The sequence below is a fragment of the Hyperoodon ampullatus genome, assembly GCF_949752795.1.
Source record: "Hyperoodon ampullatus genome assembly, chromosome: 10".
Taxonomy (NCBI): domain Eukaryota; kingdom Metazoa; phylum Chordata; class Mammalia; order Artiodactyla; family Ziphiidae; genus Hyperoodon; species Hyperoodon ampullatus.
Genome location: NC_136923.1, coordinates 53,140,855 through 53,153,697, shown reverse-complemented (window position 1 = coordinate 53,153,697; position 12,843 = coordinate 53,140,855). Strand labels below are relative to the sequence as shown.

General features: G+C 41.6%; 1 protein-coding gene across 1 annotated transcript; it reads right to left on the bottom strand.

The window, feature by feature from the left end:
- Positions 1–9,707: 9,707 nt before the first annotated feature.
- Positions 9,708–9,959, bottom strand: LOC307059634 (small ribosomal subunit protein eS27-like; the record flags this gene model as incomplete). The annotated part of the gene is made up of 1 exon (XM_079713745.1): positions 9,708–9,959. One exon carries the CDS (start codon positions 9,957–9,959, stop codon positions 9,708–9,710), a length of 252 nt encoding a protein of 83 aa, XP_079569871.1.
- Between the last annotated feature and the right edge of the window lie 2,884 nt (positions 9,960–12,843).

Here is a 12,843-nt window from a genome sequence, read left to right as displayed (position 1 = left end):
ATTGAACCTAGGCCCCAGAAGTGAAAGCACCAAGACCTAACCACTGGACCTCCAGGGAACTCCCCCCAGCACCCTTTGTTGAAGAGAATCTTCTTTCCTCCATTGAATGGTCTTTATAACTTTGTCAAAAATCAGTTGGCCATAAACATGTAGGTTTATTTCTGGACTCTCTTTTCCGTTGGTCTGTTGTCTATCCTTATACCAATACCACACTACTTTGGTTACTGTAGCTTTGTAGTTTGTTTTGAAATCAGGAAGTTTGAATCCTTCAACTTTGTTTTTCTTTTTCAAGATGATTCTGGCTCTTCAGGGCAAGTATTTCCTTTTAGCTCTAAAGCCAATTTCTGCTTTATTTTATTTTTTATTTTTTTTAGTTTCTGCTTTATAACAAAGTGAATCAGTCATACATATACATCTGTTCCCCCATCCCTTCCCTCTTGCATCTCCCTCCCTCCCACCCTCCCTATCCCACCCCTCCAGGCGGTCACAAAGCACCGAGCTGATCTCCCTGTGCTCTGCGGCTGCTTCCCACTATCTATCTACCTTACGTTTGGTACTGTATATATGTCCATGCCTCTCTTTCGCTTTGTCACAGCTTACCCTTCCCCCTCCCCATATCCTCAAGTCCATTCTCAAGTAGGTCTGTGTCTTTATTCCTGTTTTACCCCTAGGCTCTTCATGACATTTTTTTTTCTTAAATTCCATATATATGTGTTAGCATACGGTATTTGTCTTTCTCTTTCTGACTTACTTCACTCTGTATGACAGACTCTAGGTCTATCCACCTCATTACAAATAGCTCAGTTTCATTTCTTTTTATGGCTGAGTAATATTCCATTGTATATATGTGCCACATCTTCTTTATCCATTCATCTGATGATGGACACTTAGGTTGTTTCCCTCTCCGGGCTATTGTGAATAGAGCTGCAATGAACATTTTGGTACATGTCGCTTTTTGAATTATGGTTTTCTCAGGGTATATGCCTAGTAGTGGGATTGCTGGGTCATATGGTAGTTCTATTTTTAGTTTTTTAAGGAACCTCCATACTGTTCTCCATAGCGGCTGTACCAATTCGCATTCCCACCAGCAGTGCAAGAGTGTTCCCTTTTCTCCACACCCTCTCCAGCATTTATTGTTTCTAGATTTTTTGATGATGGCCATTCTGACTGGTGTGAGATGATATCTCATTGTAGTTTTGATTTGCATTTCTCTAATGATTAGTGATGTTGAGCATTCTTTCATGTGTTTGTTGGCAGTCTGTATATCTTCTTTGGAGAAATGTCTATTTAGGTCTTCTGCCCATTTTTGGATTGGGTTGTTTGTTTTATTGCTATTGAGCTGCATGAGCTGCTTGTAAGTTTTGGAGATTAATCCTTTGTCAGTTGCTTCATTTGCAAATATTTTCTCCCATTCTGAGGGTTGTTTTTTGGTCTTGTTTATGGTTTCCTTTGCTGTGCAAAAGCTTTGAAGTTTCATTAGGTCCCATTTGTTTATCTTTGTTTTTATTTCCATTTCTCTAGGAGGTGAGTCCAAAAGGATCTTGCTGTGATTTATGTCATAGAGTGTTCTGCCTATGTTTTCCTCTAAGAGTTTGATAGTTTCTGGCCTTACATTTAGGTCTTTAATCCATTTTGAGCTTATTTTTGTGTATGGTGTTAGGGAATGATCTAATCTCATACTTTTACATGTCCCTGTCCAGTTTTCCCAGCACCACTTATTGAAGAGGCTGTCCTTTCTCCACTGTACATTCCTGCCTCCTTTATCAAAGATAAGTTGGCCATATGTGCGTGGGTTTATCTCTGGGCTTTCTATCCTGTTCCATTGATCTATCTTTCTGTTTTTGTGCCAGTACCACACTGTCTTGATTACTGTAGTTTTGTAGTATAGTCTGAAGTCAGGGAGCCTGATTCCTCCAGCTCCGTTTTTCGTTCTCAAGATTGCTTTGGCTATTCGGGGTCTTTTGTTTTTCCAAACAAATTTTGAAATTTTTTGTTCTAGTTCTGTGAAAAATGCCAGTGGTAGTTTGATAGGGATTGCATTGAATCTGTAGATTGCTTTCGGTAGTAGAGTCATTTTCACAATATTGATTCTTCCAATCCAGGAGCATGGTATATCTCTCCATCTATTTGTATCATCTTTAATTTCTTTCATCAGTGTCTTATAATTTTCTGCATACAGGTCTTTTGTCTCCTTAGGTAGGTTTATTCCTAGATATTTTATTCTTTTTGTTGCAATGGTAAATGGGAGTGTTTTCTTGATTTCACTTTCAGATTTTTCATCATTAGTGTACAGGAATGCCAGAGATTTCTGTGCATTAAATTTGTATCCTGCTACTTTACCAAATTCATTGATTAGCTCTAGTAGTTTTCTGGTAGCATCTTTAGGATTCTCTATGTATAGTATCATGTCATCTGCAAACAGTGACAGCTTTACTTCTTCTTTTCCAAGTTGGATTCCTTTTATTTCCTTTTCTTCTCTGATTGCTGTGGCTAAGACTTCCCAAACTAAGTTGAATAAGAGTGGTGAGAGTGGGCAGCCTTGTCTTGTTCCTGATCTTAGTGGAAATGGTTTCAGTTGTTCACCATTGAGGACAATGTTGGCTGTGGGTTTGTCATATATGGCCTTTATTATGTTGAGGAAAGTTCCCTCTATGCCTACTTTCTGCAGGGTTTTTATCATAAATGGGTGTTGAATTTTGTCGAAAGCTTTCCCTGCATCTATTTAGATGATCATATGGTTTTTCTTCTTCAATTTGTTAATATGGTGTATCACATTGATTGATTTGGGTATATTGAAGAATCCTTGCATTCCTGGAATAAACCCCACTTGATCACGGTGTGTGATCCTTTTAATGTGCTGTTGGATTCTGTTTGCTAGTATTTTGTTGAGGATTTTTGCATCTATGTTCATCCGTGATATTGGCCTGTAGTTTTCTTTCTTTGTGACATCCTTGCCTGGTTTTGGTATCAAGGTGATGGTGGCCTCGTAGAATGAGTTTGGGAGTGCTCCTCCCTCTGCTATATTTTGGAAGAGTTTGAGAAGGATAGGTGTTAGCTCTTCTCTAAATGTTTGATAGAATTCACCTGTGAAGCCATCTGGTCCTGGGCTTTTGTTTGATGGAAGATTTTTAATCACAGTTTCAATTTCAGTGCTTGTGATTGGTCTATTCATATTTTCTATTTCTTCCTGATTCAGTCTTGGCAGGTTGTGCATTTCTAAGAATTTGTCCATTTCTTCCAGGTTGTCCATTTTATTGGCATAGAGTTTCTTGTAGTAATCTCTCATGATCTTTTGTATTTCTGCAGTGTCAGTTGTTACTTCTCCTTTTTCATTTCTAATTCTATTGATTTGAGTCTTCTCCCTTTTTTTCTTGATGAGTCTGGCTAATGGTTTATCAATTTTGTTTATCTTCTCAAAGAACTAGCTTTTAGTTTTATTGATCTTTGCTATCATTTCCTTCATTTCTTTTGCATTTATTTCTACAGTTCACTTTTTTTGTGTGTGTGTGTGGTACACGGGCCTCTCACTCTTGTGGCCTCTTCCCATTGCGGAGCACAGGCTCAGTGGCCATGGCTCACGGGCCCAGCTGCTCCGCGGCATGTGGGATCTTCCCGGACTGGGGCACGAACCCGTGTCCCCTGCATCGGCAGGCGGACTCTCAACCACTGCGCCACCAGGGAAGCCCTTTTTCATTTATTTCTGATCTGATCTTTATGATTTCTTTCCTTCTGCTAACTTTGGAGGATTTTTGTTCTTCTTTATCTAATTGCTTTAGGTGCAGGGTCAGGTTGTTTACTCGAGATGTTTCCTGTTTCTTAAGGTGGGATTGTATTGCTATAACTTCCCCCTTAGAACTGCTTTTGCTGCGTCCCATAGGTTTTGGGTCGTCGTGTCTCCATTGTCATTTGTTTCTAGGTATTTTTTTATTTCCTCTTTGATTTCTTCAGTGATCACTTCGTTATTGAGTAGTGTATTGTTTAGCCTCCATGTGTTTGTATTTTTTACAGCTCTTTTCCTGTAATTGATATCTAGTCTCATAGCATTGTGGTCGGAAAAGATACTTGATACAATTTCAATTTTCTTAAATTTACCAAGGCTTGATTTGTGACCCAACATATGCTCTATCCTGGAGAATGTTCCATGAGCACTTGAGAAAAATGTGTATTCTGTTGTTTTTGGATGGAATGTCCTATAAATATCAACTAAGTCCATCTTGTTTAATGTATCATTTAAAGCTTGTGTTTCCTTATTTATTTTCATTTTGGATGATCTGTCCATTGGTGAAAGTGGGGTGTTAAAGTCCCCTACTATGAGTGTGTTACTGTCGATTTCCCCTTTTATGGCTGTTAGTATTTGCCTTATGTATTGAGGTGCTCCTATGTTGGGTGCATAAATATTTACAATTGTTATATCTTCTTCTTGGATCGATCCCTTGATCATTATGTAGTGTCCTTCTTTGTCTCTTCTACTAGTCTTTATTTTAAAGTCTATTTTGTCTGATATAAGAATTGCTACTCCAGCTTTCTTTTGATTTCCATTTGCATGGAATATCTTTTTCCATCCCCTTACTTTCAATCTGTATGTGTCTCTAGGTCTGAAGTGGGTCTCTTGTAGACAGCATATATATGGGTCTTGTTTTTGTATCCATTCAGCCAATCTGTGTCTTTTGGTGGGAGCATTTAGTCCATTTACATTTAAGGTAATTATTGATATGTATGTTCCTATTCCCATTTCCTTAATTGTTTTGGGTTCGTTATTGTAGGTCTTTTCCTTCTGTTGTGTTTCTTGCCTAGAGAAGTTCCTTTAGCATTTGTTGTAAAGCTGGTTTGGTGGTGCTGAACTCTCTCAGCTTTTGCTTGTCTGTAAAGGTTTTAATTTCTCCATCAAATCTGAATGAGATCCTTGCTGGGTAGAGTAATCTTGGTTGCAGGTTTTTCTCCTTCATCACTTTAATTATGTCCTGCCACTCCCTTCTGGCTTGTAGAGTTTCTGCTGAGAGATCAGCTGTTAACCTGATGGGGATTCCCTTGTGTGTTATTTGTTTTTTTTCCCTTGCTGCTTTTAATATGATTTCTTTGTGTTTAATTTTTGACAGTTTGATTAATATGTGTCTTGGCATATTTCTCCTTGGATTTATTCTGTATGGGACTCTCTGTGCCTCCTGGACTTGATTAACTATTTCCTTTCCTATATTAGGGAAGTTTTCAACTATAATCTCTTCAAATATTTTCTCAGTCCCTTTCTTTTTCTCTTCTTCTTCTGGAACCCCTATAATTTGAATGTTGGTGTGTTTAATGTTGTCCCAGAGGTCTCTGAGACTGTCCTCTTTTCATTCTTTTTTCATTCTTTTCTTTATTTTCATTCTTTCATTCTTTTTTCATTATTTTTTCTTTATTTTGCTCTGCATCAGTTATTTCCACTATTTTATCTTCCACCTCACTTATCTGTTCTTCTGCCTCAGTTATTCTGCTATTGATCCCATCTAGAGTATTTTTCATTTCATTTATTGTGTTTTTAATCGATCCTTAGTTCATCTTTAGTTCTTCTAGGTCCTTGTTAACTGTTTCTTGCATTTTATGTATTCTACTTCCAAGATTTTGGATCTTGGAAATAGAATCTTGGATCATCTTTACTATCATTATTCTGAATTCTTTTTCAGGTAGACTGCCTATTTCCTCTTCATTTGTTAGGTTTGGTGGGTTTTTATCTTGCTCCTTCTCCTGCTGTGTGTTTTTCTGTCTTCTCATTTTGCTTATCTTACTGTGTTTGGAGTCTCCTTTTTGCAGGCTGCAGGTTCTTAGTTCCTGTTGTTTTTGGTGTCTGTCCCCAGTGGCTAAGGTTGGTTCAGTGGGTTGTGTAGGCTTCCTGGTGGAGGGGACTAGTGCCTGTGTTCTGGTGGATGAGGCTGGATCTTGTCTTTCTGGTGGACAGGTCCACATCTGGTGGTGTATTTTGGGGTGTCTGTGGACTTTTTATGATTTTAGGCAGCCTCTGTGCTAATGGGTGGCGTTGTGTTCCTGTCTTGCTAGTTGTTTGGCATAGGGTGTCCAGCACTGTAGCTTGCTGGTCGTTGAGTGAAGCTGGGTGCTGGTGTTGAGATGGAGATCTCTGGAAGATTTTCGCCGTTTGATATTATGTGGAGCTGGGAGGTCTCTTGTGGACCAGTGTCCTGAAGTTGGCTCTCCCACCTCAGAGGCACAGCACTGACTCCTGGCTCCTCAATTTGGGATGATTCGTTGTCTATTCATGTATTCCACAGATGCAGGGTACATCAAGTTGATTGTGGAGCTTTAATCCGCTGCTTCTGAGGCTGCTGGGAGAGATTTCCCTTTCTCTTCTTTGTTCTCACAGCTCCCGGGTCTCAGCTTTGGATTTGGTCCCACCTCTCCGTGTAGGTCGCCGGAGGGCGTCTGTTCTTCGCTCAGACAGGACAGGGTTAAAGGAGCAGCCGCTTCGGGGACTCTGGCTCCCTCAGGCCGGGGGGAAGGGAGGGGCACGGAGTGCGGGTGGAGCCTGCAGCGGCAGAGGCCGGCATGACGTTGCACCGGCCCGAGGCGCGCCGTGCGTTCTCCCAGGGAAGCCGTCCCTGGATCCCGGGACCCCGGCAGTGATGGCCTGCACAGGCTCCTCGGAAGGGGGGCGTGGACAGTGACCTGCGCTCGCACACAGGCCTCGCAGCGGCGACAGCAGCACCAGCGTCCCACGCCCGTCTCTGGGGTCCGCGCTTTCAGCCGCGGCTCGCGCCGGTCTCTGGAGCTCCTCCAAGCAGCGCTCTTAATCCCCTCTCCTCGGGCACCAGGAAACAAAGAGGGAAGAAAAAGTCTCTTGCCTCCTCGGCAGGTCCAAACTTTTTCCCGGACTCCCTCCCGGCTAGCTGTGGCGCATTAGCCCCTTCAGGCTGTGTTCACGCCGCCAACCCCAGTCCTCTCCCTGCGCTCTGACTGAAGCCCGAGCCTCAGCTCCCAGCGCCGCCCGCCCCGGCGGGCGAGCAGACAAGCCTCTCGGGCTGGTGAGTGCTGGTTGGCACCGATCCTCTGTGCGGGAATCTCTCCGCTTTGCTCCACCCAGGTACGTGGGGAGTTTCTTGCCTTTTGGGAGGTCTGAGGTCTTCTGCCAGCGTACAGTAGGTGTTCTGTAGGAGTTGTTCCACGTGTAGCTGTATTTCTGGTGTATCTTTCCACTTTGGAGTTGTCTGGATGGAATTAGTCCCAGTAGGAGCTGGACTTCAGGTACCAGGAACTCTCTTAAAGCTGTGTAGCAGTTATCAGGGAAAGCAATATTAAAACAATATTTTTGTTCATCGGATTGACAAAAATTTCCACTTCTGCTGGAAGCCTTTTTCTTTTCCTTTGTGCTTAGTCTAGCATCACTTGCTCACGGGTACTGAGTGCAGAGGCCTGGCACCGGGCACTTCAGAACAGAGTTCCTGGTGCAAAATGGCTCCAATTTCTGCTTTTAGCCAGGTTTGTGACTGTTCCTGGACCATTATGGGTGCCTCCAGCCATGATGACATTATTTGGAATAATGCCATTTCTCCAAACAAGGCATTATTCCTCTAAACAGAAAGAGATGTATCTGGGTCTTTGTGGAAACATACTTAGTTCCTGAGAAAAAAATTAAGTCAAACAAGATTTTAGTTTTAGTTTTTTGGTATCATAGAAGTGAAAACAGTACATTTATGGGCTGAAATATATGTCTAAATAGAAGACACAGAAATCCATTTTCTATAGTTTAGACATAATTTTAGACACTATGGCAAGTCTAACATGGTGGACACAAAGTCAAGGTTTGAATGATATTCTTGCTGTGTGAGGGCTGTAAGGCAGGTCCATTTGAACAAAAACCTTGTGGGTACACTTTTCTTCTTTCACCCCTCCCTTTCCATTGCCCATTTTGCCTTTTCTTCTTCCTAACTTCCTTCCTGGTCCTATTCTCACACCTCCTTCTCTGAAGATCTTTCTACCCTCCCTCTCTTTTCCTTGCCCTGCCTTCTCCTCCTTGCCCTTTAAAACTCCCACCCCCTGACTGAATCCCAACTCAACTTTAGGAAAACAAGTTGGTCAAACTGATCCTCAGAAAGTGGTGTCAACGGCTAACTCACTAACACTCAGCCTTCAGTGTTCATCTGTTAGCCCAAGAAGAAGCCAGCAGGTAGAATAATGGCAGATTGTCTAGGAAAGCCATTTGAGTCCCTCTGGGTCTTTCATAAAATCACTCCAGTGAGCCTATGGTGCGTATATTTTGAGACAACCTAGTACTCTGTCTCAGTTTTCTGTTTTTCTTTAGAGTGGAACCTGGACCATCACGTGTGGCAGGGAGTGTTGTAGAGGGAGATCTAGGGCTGGTTCCTTCTGGTCCCACCTTAGTCAAGTCCTGAGCCCTTCCTTTTACTCCATCAGTGGATCCCTCTGGACATCCAAGTTTCCACTTTCTGCTCTGGGCTATTGTGCCATGTGTTGTTCACACAGGGTCATTCTTCTTGAATGACCAGCATGTTTTGTGTTGACTGCTGCCTGTGACTGGCCTTCACTGACTCCCATAAGAAGGACTCTGACCTTGATGTAGATTCCCCTTACTCATGGCTTCCCGGCGGTAAGGAGGGCTGCCTGCAGTTGGAGGTTCTATTCTTGGAACTTCCTCTCCCCAAAGCACTGTGGTTCATAGCCAGCTGCCTGGGCTGGTATTAGACCACCCCTCCTTTTCATTTCACAGGGACAGGACCCCTCACACAACTTCTTGGGTTCCATTTTGTTTGTTTGTTTTGTTTTGTTTTTTAGTTCATGTATATTTCTAATAGGTATATTGGATTCTGTGTCCCAGTCAGCATAACTCTCCCCAGTTTTGAAACAGTTCAGATAATTATCTGACCTCACCTTCTAAACATCACTTAACTCTAACACGAGAGAAAAGTCTTCAGTTTGTCAGGAGCAGAACTTGACTGGAGAAGAGAAAAACAAAGCCCATAATTATAATAAATATGCAATAGCACAGCAGCAGCATTTAGGATCTTTAAAATTATATTCAGGTCCTTTTATGTCTCACTTATTTCACTTAGCATAATGTCCTCAAAGTTCATCTGCAGCATGTGTCAGAACTTCCTTCCTTTTTAAGGCTGAATAATATTCTATGGTATGTACATACCATGTTTTGTTTATCCATTCATCTGTTGATGGATGTTGGGTTGTTTCCACCTTTTGGCTATTGTGAACAATGCTGCTATGAACTTTGGTGTGCAAATATTTGTTCAAGTCCTAATTTTTGATTATTTGGGGTATATACCATAGAAATAGATCATATGCTTTATCATACCTCCCTATTCTATTCCATTTAGCTGCCTATTCTTTCATCAGAACGATACCTTTCTTTTTTATCCTGCATGTTTTGTTTGTTTTGTTTTTTAACATCCTTATTGGAGTATAATTGCTTTACAATGGTGTGTTAGTTTCTTCTTTATAACAAAGTGTATCAGTTATACATATACATATGTTCCCATATCTCTTCCCTCTTGTTTCTCCCTCCCTCCCACCCTCCCTATCCCACCCCTCTAGGTGGTCACAAAGCACTGAGCTGATCTCCCTGTGCTATGCGGCTGCTTCCCACTAGCTAGCTATTTTATGTTTGGTTATCCTGCATGTTTTAATATTTTTTTTGTATCCAAAATGTGTTTATTGGGATGGTTTCCCATTCATCTTGATTCAGGGTGATTTTAGTGCTGCTTCTGTCTGAAGGAGCAACCTTCTGTAAGCCTTGCTTTTCCTCTTGTAGGCTGGCAGAGGACAGTAGAGCAGCCAACACACAAAACTACTGTTTGTGCATGGCTAAAGACAGTGGTGATTTTATAGCATCTCGGGCATTTCACATCCATGAAATAGGAACTGGGGCTCTGCATCAAGCACTTCTTCTTGTGTTTCATCCTCTCTTCTGGAGAGGGATGAAGGAAATCCTTTGCAAGAGGCATGTTCTCGTGGGAAGGTCGTCACTGTTGGAAAGGTTGTATGTTTTAATATCTGATAGGACTTGTCTCTGAACTCCACCCTCCCTCCATTTCCTTTACTTGTTCTGAATTACATTGAGTATTTTCTCTTATTAATTTATTGGGAAGAACTTTAGAAACTGATACATTACCACGCTAACAAAAGAGACACCTTTGTTTACAACCATTCTTTTTTTATTTTTTGGCCATACCGCGCAGCTTGCGGGATCTTAGCTCCCCAACCAGGGATTGAACCTGGGCCTACGGCACTGAAAGTGCCAAGTCCTAACCACCAGACTGCCAGGGAATTCCCTGTTTACAACCATTCTTTATATATTCCTTACTGTATTCTGATGCAGTTCATATGTGCTCCAAACATCCATGGTGATTTATACTGGAAGTGGTGTGCATGCAATTTGTGATTTTGTTGAAATATTATTGCAATAGCTTTAGAAAAGCAGTTGACACACATGAAAGTGTTCATTTGAGTCAACTGATACCAAGGGATAATGCTTGATTTGTGGTAAGAGGTTTCATCGAAATATTTCTCCTAGTTGTCACTTAGCAAAGGTAATTGCTTACTAAGCTAGTCTCTTTGCATAAATTTCCATTTTCCAGCATTTGATTAAACTTGACAATTGGGATTCTCCATGGAAACAGTGGAGCAAGATGCTACACCTTCCAAAAAACATAAAAATAGTGCTCTCTCATTTGTTGCCTGGCAGCAATACTCCTTGTTTTTACTCACAGGAAAATTTATTTTTGCTGATCGGTGTAACTTTGGCAGGGAAAGGGAAAGGACAAAATAGCAATCAAAAATTGATAGGGCAGTTTAACCTTTTCCTTTTTTTAAAGTCCCAAGTGAGGTCTTCCTAACTTTAAATAGCATAAAAAGCATATACTATACAGAAGCATAAAGCATATAAAATATAATGGCAGAGTGAGTGCGATCAGAGAGGAGCCTTCAGTAAGAGTCTTTGAGGACAAAGGTTCTTTGATTAAGGGACACACTAGATGAAGCAGTTGCGGTTCTCAAGCCGTGTGGGTTCAAACTGCATTTATAAGGCTTAACAATAGGTCTTAGTCTAAGTTTCATTTTATCTCCCATCCTGCTTGGTCCCTGTGGTAGATAATGTTTTTGTTCATGACTCTTTCTTCCCTCCCCATCCTCGCCATGGCTTACTACAGACAGAGCACACTTCTCTAACTCACTCACTTTGGGTTTGGTCTAGAGAATGTGGGTGAACGTAACAAATGTCATGTCTGATCAGAGACTCTACATGAATTTGTGAAATTTGGCTTGACCTACTGCTCATTTGCCATGAGGAGAGAATGCCCTGCATAGCCATTGCCCCTTCAGCCTGGGTCCTGGAATGAGAAACAGGTGGAGCAGACCCAAATCTAAGGTCAGGGGAAGCCTGGCCACCCACATGCTGTGTGCAGACCAGAGAGAGAAAAATAAACATTTGTAGTTATAAATCACTGACATTTGGAAGCTGATTACTACGTAATATTATTACAGCAAAAACCTGACTAATATGGTCATCAAAAAAAAAAAGAAATGGTTCTGAAGAACCTAGGGGCAGAACAGGGATAAAGATGCAGATGTAGAGAATGGACTTGAGGACACGGGGAGGGGGAAGGGTAAGCTGGGATGAAGTGAGAGAGTGGCATGGACATATATACACTACCAAATGTAAAATAGATAGCTAGTGGGAAGCAGTCGCATAGCACAGGGAGATCAGCTCAGTGCTTTGTGACCACCTAGAGGGGTGGGATAGGGAGGGTGGGAGGGAGACGCAAGAGGGAGGAATATGGGGATATATGTATATGTATAGCTGATTCACTTTGTTATACAGCAGAAACTAACACACCATTGTAAAGCAAATATACTCCAATAAAGATGTTAAAAATATATATATATATATTGTTCCTATTAGGGTCTACTGTGAGCAATCATACAGACTTCAGAATGTGCACGCTGGGTTCTGATTAGCTGTTCCCCATCTTTCCAGTCATCAATCAGATGGAGCAAAGTCTGATTAAATGACTGGCTTGTCCTGATGACGCTGAGGGTGTTCTTTTTTTTTTATTTAATTAATTAATTTATTATTTTTTTATTTTTGTCTGCATTGTGTCTTCATTGCTGTTCGCGGGCTTTCTCTAGTTGCGGCGAACGGGGGCTACCCTTCGCTGCAGTGCACAGGCTTCTCATTGTGGTGGCTTCTCTTGTTGTGGAGCATGGGCTCTAGGCGCGCGGGCTTCAGTAGTTGTGGCACGTGGGCTCAGTAGTTGTGGCTCGCGGGCTCTAGAGCGCAGGCTCAGTAGTTGTGGCACACGGGCTTAGTTGCTCTGCGGCATGTGGGATCTTCCTGGACCAGGGCTTGAACCCGTGTATCCTGCATCGGCAGGCGGATTCTTAACCACTGCACCACCAGGAAAGTCTGCTGAGGGTGTTCTTGAAGGTGAGATTTATTTATTCATTTCTAAAGTCTGTATTTATAAACTAGGGACAGATATTCTAGGAATTCTATTGGTGGAAAAATCAGTTTACAAAACAATTTGTATGTTCTCATTTAGGAAAATTTGAAACATGCACTGGCAGCTCCAGAATTTCTATATAGAATTTCTATATAGGTGGGCTGGATAGCAATCTGATTGAATTTAGGGAAATCTTTACCCTCTTCTTTGTATCTTTCTGTATTGTTTGAATCTTTTGCACTAAAAATATATTATTTTCCCCAAAACCAATGAAGTTATTTTCCACAAAGAAAACAAAAAGAATCCTACTGACCTCTACTTTTTCCCACATCTTATTTTTTTAATTAATTGATTTATTAATTTATTTTGGCTGCGTTGGGTCTTCACT